The 18,375-nt window shown below is 35.6% G+C and overlaps 1 protein-coding gene across 1 annotated transcript in view; it reads right to left on the reverse strand.

Moving 5' to 3' along the window:
* Positions 1 to 3,488: 3,488 nt before the first annotated feature.
* The window catches only part of LOC117177501 (uncharacterized protein C1orf112-like), a 102,185-nt gene continuing 87,298 nt past the window's right edge, over positions 3,489 to 18,375 (reverse strand). Inside the window, exons 8-14 of the mRNA XM_033368243.1 lie at positions 11,170 to 11,315; positions 10,958 to 11,084; positions 10,730 to 10,895; positions 8,509 to 8,740; positions 6,470 to 6,794; positions 5,939 to 6,145; positions 3,489 to 4,223 (exon numbers count right to left, since the gene is read on the reverse strand). Coding sequence (XP_033224134.1) covers positions 3,630 to 4,223; positions 5,939 to 6,145; positions 6,470 to 6,794; positions 8,509 to 8,740; positions 10,730 to 10,895; positions 10,958 to 11,084; positions 11,170 to 11,315 — 1,797 coding nt within the window. The 3' untranslated portion in view covers positions 3,489 to 3,629. The remainder of the gene's footprint in view (positions 4,224 to 5,938; positions 6,146 to 6,469; positions 6,795 to 8,508; positions 8,741 to 10,729; positions 10,896 to 10,957; positions 11,085 to 11,169; positions 11,316 to 18,375) is intronic.

Below are 18,375 nucleotides of genomic sequence, written 5' to 3' on the forward strand. Positions count from 1 at the left end.
TCATTTTAAGTAAAAGTTTTGAAAATTTTATTTTAATCAATTCAAGTCCGCCTCTCCAGAGTTAAAATTATTTTAATTCACACGATTCACAAATTTAAATAGATTTCTTTGATCCATTTTTTAAGGCGTTTAAATAAATTATTAAAATATAAATAATGATAAATTTGAATATTTTTCGAATTTATAAGCTATAAAAAGATTTAATAATGAAAAATAGGTTAAATAAATTCAGTCGTTAAATTTTACTAAGTCGATTGAGAGGAATAGGAATTGCACTTTTGCTGTTGCCTTTGGGGCATTTTTAGACGGAGGAAAAATTGCATATTCATAGGAACACAAATTCTTAATTTTTCTGAATTCAACGCTCATTACCGGGTGGGTTCGCATATTCGAGATGCTTCAATTGCCCAATTGAAGAACCTTTCCTAACCTTTCATAACCAACTAATGTTGATTTTTTTTAAATATAGCTTTGTATAAAATTCTAAGACGAAACTTTTTTCTAGTTATATTTTTTCCCGATGATTAGTTTGAATAATAAAAATGAAAAACTTCTTTTTTTTAACATTGGAGACAATTTCTCAAATTTAAGTCAATATTTTAGAACAAGGCATTAAAATTTAAACTGTTTTTATTTAAGAATATACTTATATATTGAATTATTCAAACTCAACTTATAAAAAAAACAATTTTGAATTGAAAGGCTTTAAATTGTAAAATGTCAAACATTGAAATAAAGTATATTAATGATCTTGTTTTTCAATTGTTTTAACAAAATTTTTAATGTTATATTTCAAAATGTCTAGATTTTTAGATGAAGGTTTTAGAATATCAATCATTTTAAAAAAATTTTAATTTTGAACTGTTTTATTAGAAATAATACAACTTAAATTCATGTGAATTAAACATTATCCCATTTTTATAATTCTACTCTGAAAATACGTAATTTTGAACTTTAGGAAATTGTAAAATTTTCAAAATTTTTATCTGAAATCATTCAATTTCGAGATTCTTTAATTCAAAATAAAATGGATAAATTTTGAATGAATTTAACCAGAAATTATATCATTTCAACTCCTTTCGAATAAAATTGTCAAATTTTCAAAAGTCTCGCCTGAAATTTTTCAACTTTGAAATCTTCTGATTAACATTTTTTTAATTTAAAATAATCAAATTTTGAACGTCTTGATTTATAAATGATACAAGCCTAATTTTTAAAAATGTAGTAACTATTTGATTTTCAATTAAATTATTTCTATTTTGAAGGTTAGAAAACTTTCAAAGTCAATTTTATTTGGTTTATAAAACAAATGTTTATTATATTCCTGTATTACTGAAAATAATTAGATAACAATTAGGTAATATTAGGCATTTTCCAGATAAAAAAATTTACGTTTTTCAAGTGTGCACTGCTCCTTTTTTTAATATCTCTTTCCAGAGATATGAAATCATTGACTATCAAGCTATTATGGTTATTATTATCAAATTTTCACTCACATTTATCCAAAATTTAAAATAAATCGCTGAACACATGAAACATGTTCTCGCTCGTTCGTTTTTTCCTGGCTGTACTCCTGTACTCGACATAAATATCATCAGGAATGTGAATCTGGAAATACCAGGAGAATTTTGCAGAAGAAATTAAGCATAGGAGAAATTTAAACATGCGTATCATATTTTCTTTAATTGCACACATTCCCAAAGTACAATATTAAAAAAAAACTAATTTTAGCACTTAAAATTAAAAATAATTGAATCTAAAGGCTTTGAATTTGAATTTATTTAATTTGTATGACATTGAAATTAAACTTATTCAACTTCTAGAATGCTTCGAATATTAAAATGAACAGTATTGGCAATTAAATAAAACATAAAACTAATTAAATAATTAAATCGTTCAAACACCCCCCTCTCCTAGCTGTCCCAGTTAATAATCCCCTTCCCATACTCACCTTAACTTTCGATAAATTCTCCTAGTTCCCCTCACTGACCCACACTTTCCATACTTACCCTCCCCTTATTTCTCCCACATTACACAACTGTTCTTCACTAATTTACCCTTACCTCTTTTCCCTTCACTTTAACTGATTCTCCTCTCTTCATTCTCTTCCTCTTTCTCTCTCATAATTTCACATTATTTCCCCTATTTTCCATTCCCCCACTTCCCCACACATCACTTCCACACATTTTTCATCACATTGCCTTTTATCCTTCCTTCATTTCCTCCGAATTTCATTTATCTAATTACTCTCTCCTAATGTTCCTCCTCTCATTTCCTATCACTTCCCCAACTTTATCTCTTCTCACTTACCTTTACTTCCCTTTCTTTCATTTTTAGTTGCTTCCCCTAATTCCCACTATTCATTTCATGTCATTTCCCCTACTTTCCTTTCCCTCTGCCCCTCTAAATATTTCCATTTACCTAATTTTGATCACTTCCCCTACTTTCCATTCATTACTTCGCCTTGCTTGGGCTACTTCCCACCCTACCCCTCTACTCGTTTCCACACCCTTCTCTTAATTCTTCTTCCTATACTTCGGTTGTCACCTCACTTCACCAGCTAATTCTCTCTTTTTTTTAATCTCTCGGACTACCCATAATATCCCTCTCCATAAATTTCCCTTAGTAGCCTTGCTCACTTCCAATATATTCTCCTACTCCCACTCATTAATTTCCCCTAATTTCCTTTACTTACCCTCCCCTTGTTCCTCCAACTCCTTTCCACTCACTTCATCACTTCCTCTCCCCTCATTTACCCTACTCTTGCTCCCCTCATTTCATTCCTTGCTTCTCCACCTTTCCTCTAATTCTCTCTTCTCTAATTTACCTTTACCTCACTTCACCTATTCAACCGATCTAACCTACTATCCGTCACTTTACTACCCTCCCTCACTTCCAATACATTCTTCTATATTTCCCCTCATATAATATCCTCTCCTTTCACCCTTCGCTATCCCATCCTTGCCCAATTTCTTCCTTCCCTAGTTCCCCCTCACCTCACTCACCCTTATTATCCGAACTACCTTAATAATTTGTCCACACTACCCTACTATCCCATCCCTCACTTTCCTGCCTAAATTAAAATATAATCCTCCACGTAACCTTCCTAATTTCCCTTCACTTGCTTTAATTACCCTCCCCTAATTTCCACCGCTTTTTCGTTACTTGCACACTTTTAATTTCCCCACATTTCCCATATTGACCTTCTTCTTATGTGCCATTACACCCCTACGCCTCAATTTCTTACTTCCCCGATCCTCATTATATCCTGATTCCCCAGCTAACACTCACTTCCTTTAATTATCCTCACCTTATTTCCCCTATTTCCCTTGTATCATTGCTCCCTTCCATGATTTCTCCTTATTCTCCCTACTCTACCTCCCATTATTTCCTCTCATTTTCCCTATGACGCGCGGACACCCAAATAAAATTTTAAGGGTTCCGGCTGGGGCTACGAAAGCTTGAAAACGAAAAAAACTCAGAATTTTATTATGAATATCCTTTGAATTTAATTCACAGCAAAATTATACAATTATAACAGCAAAGTTCACACCTACAAATTCCATAAAAAAATTCACTGAATAGTAATATCGCAAATTATAAATGAATTACAAAAAATTTCTAAATAACTATTGATGCTGATCGAAAATCTTTAACATCGCTATCCTTAGCCTATCCAAAAATTCGGGACTTATTTCATTTCTGCATTTTGCGATCTCTTCCAGCTCATCACAGACTCTCCCAATTTTTTGATCTAGCCTTGAACTTGACTTCGGTGAAGCTTCTTCCAATTTGAGCAATTTTTCTTCTCTCTCATTCACTTCGTAACAAGTGTGCTGTGGACGAGATGCGCGAGGACTGCCGATTAATTGTCGGAAGAATGCATCATTGTTGGGGAATCCAGAAAGTTTATAATAAGGAGTACTTGCTATATAAGCTGTAATAGAATCCGACAACGTGGGCTTGCCAACAATAACTTTGACCACTCGCTCTACAAGCTCTTCGTTATCACTGTTACGAGTAAAGTAATCGAAACTTTCAAAGGCTTCCTGGCGAACCCACGGAGTTTTGTCTTCCAGAAGTTGAGCATAAAGTTCAGATATTGGGGGTGCAAAACTTGATCCATCGATGGTTTGTAGAGCTAGATTTTGCAACCAATATAGCAATTTCACTCTGACAAACGGAGGTGCGTACGGTACCAACGATGTTATGGACTTCAGAATCTGCAAGTACCAATATCATTTGTTGAAGTTCGGACTTCACAGTCTAAAATGTTCTTAAAATAGGGAAAAAGGGTGATTTTGTGGGAATATAGGGGAATAAACTTTTTGAATTTCTAAGACTTCTAGTCGAAATACAGTCAAACCTTGCGTCATGACGTTCTGAAAGTTCACTCAAAGCGGGAGGCACACGCGAATAAGCACGATGGCGAGCTCGCCTTGCGTCGACCTAAAAGTTCTCTCTAAATTGGTGGCGCTGTCGTAGCTACCAACATGCTCTACGATTCGACAAAGAAGACAAAGAAGAAGTATCAGGATTTTCAAAGACGTATTTACGAAACGAAAAGATCTGTCATTGTAACAAAATAGGATCGTCTCCGTCTATCTCATATGGTTGAAAGAGAGGTTCGACCGACTTCAGAATCAGAATCTCACTGTAGTGTTTTATCATGTCAAACTGTCAAGTGTTGACGTGAGAATGGTGAAATCTGTGTTCTTCGTGGACAGTTAATTTAACATTCATAAAAGTAAATGATTTTCTGTAAAATAACTTTTCCGTACGTCTGGTTATGAAATTGTGTCGCATGTGTTATATGCAATTACGCGAAAGTGCGTGTTTTCTCACTTGAAATGTGGAGTGCGGTGTTTTTGTAAAAATAGACATGGTTTTTTTTAGCTACTCCTGTTTTCGAATGGTTTAAGCAAGCAAGTGACAGACGTGATTCAGTATCTGGACCGATTAATTAAGAGAAAGCTCTTTCTTAAACGAGATGCTCAACAGCCCGCAATTTTTTAAATACATAAGAAGGAAACCCATTTCCGTTTAATATTTAGTTTACCCTTGTCACCACATTAAAAAAACAAATTTCGAAATATTTGTTACCCCACAGTAAAGTCCACCGGAAAAGGTTCATACGCCCCTGACTGAGAGCATTTTCAACAAAATTGCTGAATTTTCGACCAAAAAAGAAACCAAAAAAAAAAAAGAAATACAAGAAGGATGAATTTTCAATCTAATAGATAGTTAAATTAAAAAAAAAAATTCCCTGAGGAACTGCATGAGCCAGTAGTTCCAGGAAGGCTGCGAACGGGGTGACTGAAAGACACTGTTTAGTGTAGTTGAACTAATTCGATGAAAATTAACTTTTTTGGAAAATTCGTATTTTTTGCAGAAGATTCATCTGTTTTGTAGAAAATTCATCTCTCTTTGACTTGACAATTCATCAATTTCGTTGACAGTTTTTTCATTGTTAGGCAAACAATCGGTTTTTGTTTTAAAAATCAACTATTTTGTAAAAAATTCCTCTTTCTTGATTGAATGAAACTGTTTTGGCATTTAGGATTTGAATATGAAATCTTGGTTGGTTAAAATATCAATTACTTGGTTAAAACTTTTATTACGCAATAAGCAATTCTCTACTGAAAATGCGTCTGTTTTGCTGAAAAATTAATATTCTTGGTTGAAAATAATATATTCAGGAAATATTGTCAAAGCTTTTTGTTTCCTAATGTCTCGAATTTCCGTTTATTATTCTTAAGAAATGATTCGAAGCCATGTAAAAAGAAGGAAAAGGGAAAAATTAGTTCAAAATTCTTGATTTTAGGTATTATAGAGAATTGTTCAATTTAAGCGAGAAGAAGGAGGAGAAGGGAAAAAATGGGATTAAGTTAAAAAGGGCACGGATTATGATCCCTGTAATCTAGAATATAGTGAATACCGAAGATAATGTCCCATCATGGAAGGTTTCTTTAGAAGGAACTTCACAATGAAACAATGCCATCATTAATTCTGAAACAATAATTAAATAAATTCCTTCACAGTCTTCAATCACTTGAGCTACAGAATTCCAAATATTGCTGAGAGTTTCCATAGTTTCCTTGTCTTGTTCCTCGAAATAAATTCCCAACATTTTCAACATTGAAGTCTGGAAAAAGAAATGTGTAAATAATATCGAAATAGATGATAATTGACGAACAGGGAACGGATTAGATCCACTGTGCTGTTAACTCAAGAACGCAGGTCGGCTCCGACATGTGGGGAACCCGCCGAGCATGCCGCTACGCAAGCACGCGTCGGCCGGGTACATAGGGAGATGTGCAGCAACGTGCGTGCTCGGAGTGTCGGCGCACGCTTGCCACTGGTCTAAACGAGGTTCTCCGCATTTGAGAGTCGAGCTGCGTTCATTAGCTAACCTCACGGTGGCTTTACTATGCTTCTGATTCATGAATTAAAAATCTAATTTACTTACAAGTGTGGTAAAATATTTTACAGAAGGTTTATCATTAAGATTCTGGTAAGCTTGTTTGATATCCACATCGTTTGCTATCCGGTTTCGTAAAACAGATTTTCCCTTTTGTGTCAACACTCCGGAAAGAGGATACCAAAAATCGGGATCTTTACTTTTAATGTCTTCTACTAATAAAACCTTTTTATTGTCAGAAAGCAATTTGTAGAGTCTACTTATTAGGAAAGAAAGAATGAAAACTTCCAAACTGTTTTCTCGTTCTGAGAGTTTCTCATGAACCATCAGGAAATATTTTAGGTGGTCGTAACACAGTTGCGAAGAACCTACTCTGTAAACAAATTATTTGATAACAAGTTATGGGCCGTGCATTAATTACGCAGCTTTTAGGGTTTCGTAGCATCAGATAGAAATGCTTATAGTTTTGCTCGAGTATACGTCCATCTGTCGGTCCGCCGTAAGAACCAAAATGGACATAGGGCACAAAACTGACTAATACGCAATATAAGCACATAAAGCTACGAAACCCTGACTTGTTGGCGCTCAGCTCCTGCTTTGACTATTTTTTTTTTTTTTTTTGAGGGGATAGACACAATCTAGTTCTTACTGCAGTATCTAGTACATTAAATTTTAAAATATTTTATGTAACTTTATTAATAATAATCGTAACAGTATTACTTGTAATTTAACTAATTCACCTTCTCATTCACATTCTCGGGTTGAAAATTTACATATATAGTGGAAAATTTGTATTTTCGGTTTGAAAATTCAACTATTTAGTAAAAAATTTCATTTATTTTGTAGAAAAGAAAATGGTTTGGTAGAAAATTAATTCTCTTGGTTGAAAATTTATGCAATTTTTTGAAAATTAATCTTTTTTGATAAAAAATCAACTTTTTTTGTTATAAAATGCAAGTGTTTGATTGAAAATTAATCTTTTTTTGTCGCAGATTTAAGTACTTTGTTGAAAATTCGTCCTTTTGTCTCGAAGATTAAATAATTTGATTGAAATTTTTTTCTTTCTGGACCAGCGCATTTTTCGGGTTGAAAGTGAATCTATTTCGGTTGAAAGTTAGCCTTTTTTGAAAAAAATTGAATTTTTTGGTAGAAAATCATATTTTTGGATTGAAAATTTAACTGCTGAGTTGAAGATGCGTATTTTTGGCTCGAAAAATCCACTATTTAGTTGAAAATTCATGTATTTTGAAAAAAATTCTACTATTTTGGTATAAAATTATTGCTCTTGGTTGAAAGATTAACTAATTGGTTGGTAGAAAGTAATTTTTTGGTTAAAAATGTAATTATTTTCAAAATGTATGTATTTTATTGAGAATCTGTCTTTTTTGGTTTAAATCAGCTATTTTAAATTATAAATTTGGAAAAATAATTAAATATTTTTTATTACTTTTTTTAAATGAAAAATCCACTAATCCATTTTTGTTTGAAAATTCAACTCTTCTAAGAAATTCGACACTTCGATATTTAAATTGATCTCTTTTGATAGAAATTTGATATTTTTGTGGAAAATTCATTAAAAACAACTTTTAATTCACTTTTTGAAAATTCAAATAATTTGTGAAAAATTGATCTTTTTGATTAAAAACTCAATTATTCTTTTAAGAATAATTGATGTATTTTGTTACAACTTCTTCTTTTATGATAAAAAATTTATCTTCTTCGTTCAAAATTCAACTATTTGGTTAAAAATTAATGTGTTTTTTTCAGAATTTGTCTTATCTATTTGAAAATGCATCTCTATTGGTAGAAATTCCATCTTTTTGGGCGTAAAATAAAACTCTTTGGTTCATAACCAATCTATTTTTGGTGAGGTTTCAACTATTTTATTGAAAATTTGCCTTTTTGATTTGATTCAACTGTTTTTGGTTTAAAATAAAAATCTTTTCTTAGTTAAAACATCAACTATTACATTTTTTTGTAAAAACGAAGAAAAGAATTTCAGAAAAAAACCTTCCATATAATTTATGCACAGACACTTATTCATTAAAATTTTTTAAAATTTTATTTTTGAATAGATCAAATCTTACCTGCCAATCATGCACCAAATATCAGTTGTTAGAAGAGAAGTCCAGAATTTTCCACTCATCAAATGCTTCACTAATAGTTGCTCAATTGCACCAAAATCCGCAGCAGGAACTTGACAAATTAAACCCCAAATCATGAGTAAAGTTTCTTCGTAAATTGTCATCGATTTTGGTGCCTCTCCCAGATTTCGAGGTACTTGGAGTTGTAGTTTTCCCAAACAAATTTCTAGTTGCACTTTTGAAAAAAAAATCCTTAAATCGATCAATCAGATATAAAAAATAGGTATACTGAATCAATAAATAGATCCTATTTCAGGCCTCACAGTTCATATAAGTTAGAAAAAAAAGGAAACAGTGGGTACTTTTTTGCAAGCATGAAGGGTACTTTTTGATGCTGGAAGGATACCCTTTATATATGGGATATGATTAAAAAGTTATTAAAGGAAGTGGATTTTTCATAGGTATAAGTAGTCCTTTTTCTATTTTATAATATTATTTTTTTAGTTAGAATAATTTGAAAATTATCATTTATGAGTTTATCTACTTTCAATAAAAAATCGGTCAAAATTTGAAAAGACCAGATTTCACAAACCAAAATACTCTCAACACGAAGATGTAGTAATAATAGGGGAATCATTTCTTTAATTTAAAATGAATTTAGATAACATATTTCTAAGATTTCAAGTAAAAAATGTCGAAACATATTGCATTTTCAACAAAATAATTTAATTTTAATCCAAAGACGTAATTTGAACAAAAAAGATGAATTTTCAACAAAAGAGTAGAATGTTCTTCCAAAAAACTTGAGCTTTCAACACAAGAATGTGAATTCTACCCAAAAAGACGAATTTCCTACCAAATGTTGAATTTCCAAGTAAAAAGTTTCAATTTTCAACAAAAAATGAAACAGTTGAAAATTTAAATTAAAAAATTCATTAAAAAAAAGAATTTTCAACAAAATAAATATATATTCAATCAAATACATGGATTTTAAAGAAAACAATAAATTTAAAAAAGTGATTCATCTGTAAGCAAAATAGTTGAACTGTTAAAAAAAATTTATTTAAAAAAAAGCATTAATTTTTAAATAAAAGGGATCAATTTTGAACGAAAAATAGACCAGTTAAATTTCCAATCAAAAATATTAATTTTCAGCCTAAATGACTTTTGAATAAAATAGTTATACTTGTAGCCAAAGAGGTGGATTTCTGAATAAAATCATAAATGTAAAAAAAAATGGTTTACAAATTAGTTAATATTTCATTTATAAACAATTAACTTTCAACCAAAAAACATTATTTTTCAGCTAAACACTGAATTTTAGATTCGAAAAGATGAATTTTCTATCCAAGAAGACGATTTTCAACAAAACAATTGAATTTATGATAAACAATTTTTTAACAGTTTTTCACTATTTTTAACCAAATGATTGAATTTTGAATAAGAAAGAATTAAGCTTCAATCAGATTATATTTTTTTTCTGCCAAAGGATGAATTTTTAATGTAAAAGGATGAATTTTCTATCGAAAAGGCGGATTTTCAACAAAATAGTTGAATTTTACCGTTTTCAGCTTCAAATAAATATAGGATACAATAGGGGATATAGGGACAGGCCCGTATAGAATTATTATCGGGGAACTATTTGGGGCCAGGATAGGTCGTCGTGATTGCCAATATGGTACTGTCAAGATACTATTATGGGGCTGAGTGGAAGTCAAATGTTCGACGTTAAAAATGATCGCAAAGACTGGCCAGATGATGAGAACAAAATTATTTTTTTTTAATATACAATTTTTATTTTTTATTGAATGCTTTTAAAAACCCAGGATATTTTTGGAAATATGCAAAAAATGTGTTGATTAAAAACGTAGAAAATTGTGGTTCTGATATGCTAGACAGTACCCGAGTAGGGCCCGAAAACACTAACCAGATGTTGAGGAAACCAAATGCGTTCTTTTTAGAGTTCATTTATCTGGTACTGTAAAACATCCTGGCTATTTTTGGAAATGTGCAAGATGATATTTGGGTGCAATACTTCGGAAATTTGTTGGAGATGACGGGGCAGCTAGCACCCGATTAGGGCGGAAAAAGACGCATGCCTGTCTCGATAATTTTCTAGAAGGGGTCTGTGAGGCCTGCTATTTCAGATACAGTTTTTATTTAATGTAACGATTCTTTTAAATAGTAAATAACTCTTCTGATAACATTTTTTTCTACAACTCACAGAGATCGATATTAGCAAGAGCGACGTCAAGTATTGAAAGCTCGCCAACTATCCAAGTTTTTTGAATTTCGTACGGCAATTTTAATAATTTTCTCAATAGGTTTAGAGTAAATAAATGAAAACCTACAGGGTCAGCGTCTTCCCTTTTTCCAAATTCAAATAATGCCTGTAAAAAAATCTTTTCAAAACTATTCGAATCAATTATTTTCAAAACTATAATTCTCAAACCTTAAAAAAATGTTCGCTTCGAAAAATTGTATTCAAAAAATTCTCTAATTCAATTGAAATATTAGTATCAATGAATTTAATGATTACTGGATCGACTTTTGTTGCAATCAAGCAAGGAGGAGAGTACCTGAAATATTGAATGATAACATTACATTGTTAATATTTTTTAAATATTAATTTTTTATTTTCTAAACTACTTAAATTTACCGTACCTGTACATTTGTACAAGCAATTTTATAGCAGAATCTGCATTCTCATTTGATACAGAACGACAATAAGTGTTCCACAATTTATCGAGAATTTTAAACAACATTCTTCCACATAATATGTTCCTTTCGTTTACTTTTTTCTGACTTCCCTGAAAGAAAATTGCAATTGAAAATTTTCTCATTTTTATTTAAGGGTCGTCCATAAACTACTTTACACTCGTTTGGATTATTTTTGACTTAATAAAAAAAAATTACAAATATTAAAATATCACACTTTAGAAGCAAAAATGGTCTCAAAAACTGGGAACACACGGTGATTTTTATTAAAATAGGGAAATAATTTTTTAAATCAAATTAATATAGATACTATATTGAAATCAATATGAAACTCTTGAAATTCTTTCGATTTCAAATCTAAATGTATTGCACTTTGAACGAAATAGTTGAGTTTTCAAACAAAAAAGGATGACTTTTCGACTATAAAGGATGAATTTTCAATCCAAAGAGACGACTGCTCAACAAAGCCGTTGAATTTTTAACAAATTAGTAGAATTTTTAACCACATAGTTGAATCTTGAACCTACAAAAATGCATTTTCAATCAAATGGTTGAATTTTGAAACAGCAAAGTTTATTTTTAACCAAGAAAGATGACTTATCTATCATAAAACATAAGTTTTCATAATTAATTTTTTCATAAATAACCCTAATTAATAATTAAATCCTGAAAACCCGTTAAATTTTTAACAACCAATATTAATTTTTCTCCCAAAAAGTTTAATTTTCAACAAAGCAGGTATATGAATCTTGTCTAAAATAATTTTAATTTGAAATAAAAATTGTTCAACTCTAACAAAAAAAGTTGATTTTTCAACTAAATAGATGAATTCTTAGCCAAAACAGATTATTTTTTAATCAAACAGTAGCACTTTGAACCAAAGGTATAATTTGCTAACAAAAAAGAAGATTTTTTAACAAAATACATGGATATTCCCCCATTTAGTTGATTTTTCAACGAGAAAATATCAAATTTTAAACAAAAATGGAATAGACATCGATATTTAAAAAATATCTCCTGAGGGATCGCGGAACCTTGTAGCTGGTGGGAGAGCTTAAGGCGCTTCCTAGGACTTGATTTTTCGTCCATGTATTACAAATGATAACTTTTCTCCTACTATTATGAATTGTTTGATGTCATCCCAGTGGGAAGAAAATTAGGGATGTCCTAGAGACGTCTTTGGATCAATCCTCAGACGTCTTTTGTAACATGTCTTTTGGACATCCTAGGAATGTTCTTAAAAATCTAATGTCAGTATGAAAGATGTCCTAAGAACGTCCATGACTTTTGGACGTCTTAGGTTCTCGGGATTTTCACAGTTTTTTGCCCACTGGGATATTTTAACTCATAAATATAAAGAACTAAATATGATCCCTCATCGAGGGATTTTTCAAAAAATGGAGTTGTTTTTTTTAATTAATTGAAAGTATGGTGCATTTTATAAGCCTGGGAAGGAGCAAACCGCCACCGTGAGTGTATCCGTGGTAAACCGAATATCGGCGCTATCGATTCACCATGGGTACATTCACGGTGGCGGTTTTCTCCTTCCCAGGCACATAAAATGCATCATGTTGTATTTATCCCTTCAGATTATATGATTAAAATATGAAATCAAACAATTCACAATTGCAGCAGATAAGATGTCATTTGCAAGACATGGACTAAAAATCAAGCCCTAGGAAGCGCCTTGAGGGTCGCATCGGACTATAGATCTGACATTGGTGAACTAGAGGTACTGCATCTTGAGGTGTAGCTGCTCTGAGGTTGTGACGGACTTCGGTTTTTGTAACCGGAATTAAGAAGCGATCCTTCCATGTGGTAATAGCAAAGCCTCCTGGAATATCGGGGGCACGAGTTCTCATGCTCCCAAGCCATGAGGTCATCGTAGTGTCAAGGGCAGAATGGCACCAAAATGGTTGAACCATTAAAAACTAATAAAAAGAATGGGGGCTCCGATCCGGGACTTCTAACGCCGATGACAACAATCTTGTTGCCGCGGTGCAGAAGAACAGTTAACAGGGCTCTCCGTAAGGAAGAGGAACCGTAGCGGCACACAGAGAAGAAAAACCCGCTTAACGCAGCTTTCAAACAGCTGCTAAAGCACCATAAAGTGGGCCATGACTGCAGAAACATCATCTGCTGGAGCAACTTCTCAGGAACGTTCGACGGACAAGAGAAGAACGGCCAGAAGCATACAGGAACTCGCTGAATTAGCCTATCAACGGCTTAGATGGAAATATCCATAATGCAGATTAATTTGCACCACAGTAAAGGCGCCTTCGCAATTCTAAACAGATTTGGGAGGGTCAGCTTCATATATAAGAGACCCTAATTCAGCACTGCCAGGAGAACACGATTCATCTACTGTTCGGCTGTGACACAAAGTCTCATCATACAGTATGGCGCTGCGCAAACATTAACAGCAGACGAAGAGATTGAAGCGAATACCTAGCGGGCACTGAGCTGAAGATTCCAAATTATTGTGATACTTCAACATTCCAGATTAAAAGCTAGATTGAGGTTCTCAATTTGGCTCTATGCTCAGAAGAATTGAGGCGCATGATAGTAGTCCAGAGCGTTTCCGATGAGACGTCTCTCTCAGACCATAAATATATATTGTTCCAGTTAGCTCTAGAAAAACCGGCGGTTTCAAAAATGAGAAACACCAGAAATATATTTTGCGAATCATATAGAAAGGAACTCAGAGAGGGCTTGAAAAAGTCCTCACAAGGTACAGTACCACAGATGAGGGATCTTCTTCGGGGATCTTCTGCGAAGGACCCTGAATACATTATATCAGAACGATTACCTTAAAAGTACAGATCAATCTAGGAAAGCAGCAGAATGCTGGTCCACCCACCTGGAAAAGCTCCGTAAAAAGACTAGAGCGTTTTGCAAGAGGACAAATAGAGCTGAATCCTCTGCAAGGAATCGAAAAATATTCCAGGCACAGCAAATCTCCACAAGATTCTGACAAAAATCGGAATATTGTCTCTGGTTCATCAGGATCGATAATGGTGAGTTTTGCGATGACGAAGAAGAAACGATAAATCATCTGATGAAAGTGCACTTCCCGGGTTTTCAACGAGCTCAAACCGACTGACATGTGCAAGGCTTTGGCCAAGAGAGGGAGAAGACCGACTAGAATTTCGCCACCAAGATCGTTGATATAAAAAAGAATGAAAAGGCCGCAGGGTCTTTTTGCCCTTTTAAATCACCACGGGCGGATGGGGTCTATCCAGTGCTCTTACAAAAGGGCATGGATTTCTTCTGCTGTCCACTGACGTAACTATTTAAGGAAAGCATTGCCGTCAAACATGTGCAGAAATACCCCTTCAAAAGTCACCTGTCGAGAGGCTTCAAGGTATGGCATGCCGATCCAGCTGGTAAGCTGGATAGGAAGCATGCTGCGCCAGAGGGGACTTGAAAGCAGAGGGGGGATTCATCTGGAAACGCTGATGAGTTTTAAAAGGTCGGGACTGCGCATCATAGAGGTATAGCGTGAAAGCTTATGGCTCTCAGTAAATCCGGAAAATACTAGCCTGGTTATTTTAACTTGAAAGTATCTCGAGACCCAATGCAGGAATGTTGTCACGACATTTTGGATGTGCAGAGGAGTCTGATTTGCAGTGGGTTTTTTTACCAAGCTCTGGTCTGGTTACCACGGGTAACACTGCCAATTCTAGAATTCAGGAAAGATAAAATATCAAAACGTTTCAACTTCACCAGGACTTTGCGCATTTGCTTCCCTATCAGGGATATGTGGAAAGCAAAAGGTAACTCATCCCTTCAATGGGAAATCTGGTATATAGATGGTGCTAAAGGAGCTGGAGGATCATTAGCAGAAAATTACGACAACGTGGTAAGGAGGAGGATAGGAATCCTACTTGGAAGGCATGCCACCGTTTTTCAGACAAAGGTTCTGGCCGTGCTTCGCTGTGTTGAGACATAATTAGAAGAAAACGCTTCTGGTAGGCACATTACAATCTGCTCAACAACCAAGGAACGTTGTCTGCAGTTAGGAAATTTGACATAACATCAGATCTGGTTTGAAAAGAGTCCACAGGAGTCGAGCCACGTTCTACTCGAATCGATTGTAGTGGGAGCGTGTTTCTGATTCTTCAGTCATAATCGACACACAGCAGTGACACAGATGGCTCATCTGGTTGTCACACAAACACATTTGAAAGCATGGCTTTGTAGCGTTACTATAGATAGATAAACGTTTATTTTTCGGCCTGCTGGCCTTAAAAAATTGACTTGCTTACACTTCCATTTTTTTACAGAATTTTCTTACGACTACGTTTGACAAAGTACTATCCATCCACACCTAATAACTAATCCGCTCGCTCCTATAGCCTAACCTTCCTCGCTGCGCCTCGCCTCGCACGCATTTCGCTCTTTTGTCGCTATGCCTCGCATTAATAGCCTCAGTCTCCGCGACTAACACATAATACTTAACTACTATTTACAATATTTACATTTCTCTTACATCTACCTCCTCTCCTATTTTCAGTCTTTCCTTCTCCATTCCTCTTCCGCCTTCCTTCTCTTCTTCTCTATCTTACCAACACCTCCTTCATCCATGCTGCTACCCTTTTGTCACCCCTTTTATTCAACAATACTTCCATGCTTATCCCCCTCCTTTCCCCCTCTTCACATTCCCACAACCAATGCTCCAATTTTGCATCCCCCTTCTCGCACAATTCACACATTGTTTTTTCTCTAGAAAGCCAGAACTTATTCTAATTCTCCATGCAACCGCACCTCATTCTCGCTATAAGTTCCTGCCTTCCTTGCTCCCCTTTCTTACATAAATATTGCGCTCTCTCCCTTGGCATAATGCACACATAGTTTCCGTTATACCTTGACTCTCTTATTCTCTCCTCTCCTTCTGCCTTCTCCTTCTCCATGTCATTCTTTTGAACAAACTCATATACCTTCCTACCTTCCTCGTGCATTCTGCTAACTTCATCCATCTGCAATCCATTCGTTCTAAAATACCTTTCCCTTTCCACCTCCATCTTTGCACCACTACGTCTGTTCTCCTGCTCCCACTAACACTCCCTAATCAATTTACTTCCCCCCGCTTCCAGAAATTTCTCCTCATATTTACACGCTCGACTCTCTGTTATAATCCCTAAACTCGTTATTGCTGTCTCCCTCCTGACAATATAGTTCAACGTATTCCTTGCCAACCCCAGTATCCACTTTACATACCTCTCATGTACCGTATTTACTTCCTCACTTAACTTCCAACCCCACACCTCCACTCCGTAAAATAAGACACTTATCAGTAGCGAATCAAACAATTTCATTCTCCTTTCAAAATCATCTGCGAACAATTTCTTCCCAAGCCCCCACACCTGCCTCATCACCACATTTTCCCTTCTCACTCTCTCTTTTATATGACCATCCACTTCCCCATTTCTTCAAAACAGGAAGCCCAGGTACACAAACTCTTTCACCTCCTGTACCGCTTTTTCCTTCTACTTCCACTCCCCTCTCCCATCTCTTCACCTTCTTTCCTGAACACCATAACCTTCGACTTGTCCGCATTAAACTCTAACCTATACTTGTCCAAGTAATGTCTCAACCTCTTCACCATCTCCTTTAAAGCCTCTTCGCTCTTTGCCAACAGCACTATGTCATCTGCATATGCGAGTGACCATATCCTGACTCCTCCTACCCTAACTCCTCTTACCACTCCGGCCGCTAGCTTATTTTCCATATCCGCGATCGAAATTGCAAAAAGCGTTGAGCTAAGCGGGCACCCTTGCCTCAAACCCCTATCCATCCAGAATTCCTCAGAGATTCCCTCCCCTCCTCTCACCCTATCTTTCGTCTCCTCCTATACCTCCCTTACCCTCTCGATCAGGCCCGTCTTCACTCCCCTTTCTTCCATTGCCTCCCACAACCTCCCCCTATCCACTGACGGGAACGCGCTCTTTAGATCTACAAAAAACGCGTACACTTTGGCACCCTTTTTGATTAATTCTCTATCCAGCACGTGTTGCAAGACGTAAATAATGTCAATAGTACTCCTTCTCTCTCTAAAGCCCGCCTGCGTCTCCGGCAATATTCCTTTCCCCTTAACATCCTTTCGCAGCCTATCTGCTAACACCATCGCGTATATTTTGTACGCAGTATTCATGAGCGTAATTCCTCTATAATTTTCCTGCCTCTCCCTATCCCTTTTCTTATACAGTGGTACGATTAACCCCTCTCTCTACCCTCTTGACCCCGTCCCTTTCTTGCCAGCTCTTGAGCTTCAATCCTCTTATCACTATATTATTTCTCCTATTTGCCTTCTCTTTTCTCTCCATTCTCAACTCCATTGCCCTTATCCTTTCCCTATCTGCTCTCTCCTCCTTTTCATTGCTACCCTCTCCCACTTTCTCTTCTATCATGTTCTCCACTTTCTTCCAAATACCTTGCTCCAGCCTTTTTTTCCGCCCTTTCCTTCCACATCCTAATATCTTCTTCCGTCTCCTTTATGTTATCCTCTTTTTCCCTCCTTACCAACACCAACTCCCTCTGCAATCCTTCTACTTTTCCCCTCAGTTCTTTTACTTCCTTTCCCCATCTCCTCATCTCTTACCCCCAGGTCCTTCCTCATACTTTCCATCTGCTCCATAGTCCCCCTTACGTCCTCCCTTAACCCTCTGATCTCGCCTATCAGCACCCCGATAGCCTCCTTCTCCGTCTGTCCCTCCATTTGGGGGGGGGGGGGTGACCTACATGTTCGTACGCTTTTTTCAAAGGGACTCTCTAGCGCGCTTTTCTCTGGACTCTCTTTGCTTTCCCTTTTGCTCTTCAAGAGATCCTCCCCCTCACTTGCACAGGGCGCTCTCTCCATTGCCTGATCGCTTCTTCCTCTCCGATTCTTCCCCCTCCCTGATGCGCTACTTGACACCGGGCCACGCACAATTGGCCGTCATGTCCCTCTGGAAATTTCCTCCCCTTCTACTTCACTACCGGCACTGCCAGTTATCTCGCTGCCCACCTTCCGCTCGTCCGTCGGTAACTGTAACCTATCCATACACAAAGTACTCACTGCCGCCCACAGATGTCTCTTAAGGCTGCTGCCGCTTACCGCCCTAAAATTTCAGTTTCTTTGCCCTATTTAACCTCCCCTTGCAAACCTAACCT

Source organism: Belonocnema kinseyi, chromosome 7 (assembly GCF_010883055.1).
Source record: "Belonocnema kinseyi isolate 2016_QV_RU_SX_M_011 chromosome 7, B_treatae_v1, whole genome shotgun sequence".
In the NCBI taxonomy this organism is placed as follows: domain Eukaryota; kingdom Metazoa; phylum Arthropoda; class Insecta; order Hymenoptera; family Cynipidae; genus Belonocnema; species Belonocnema kinseyi.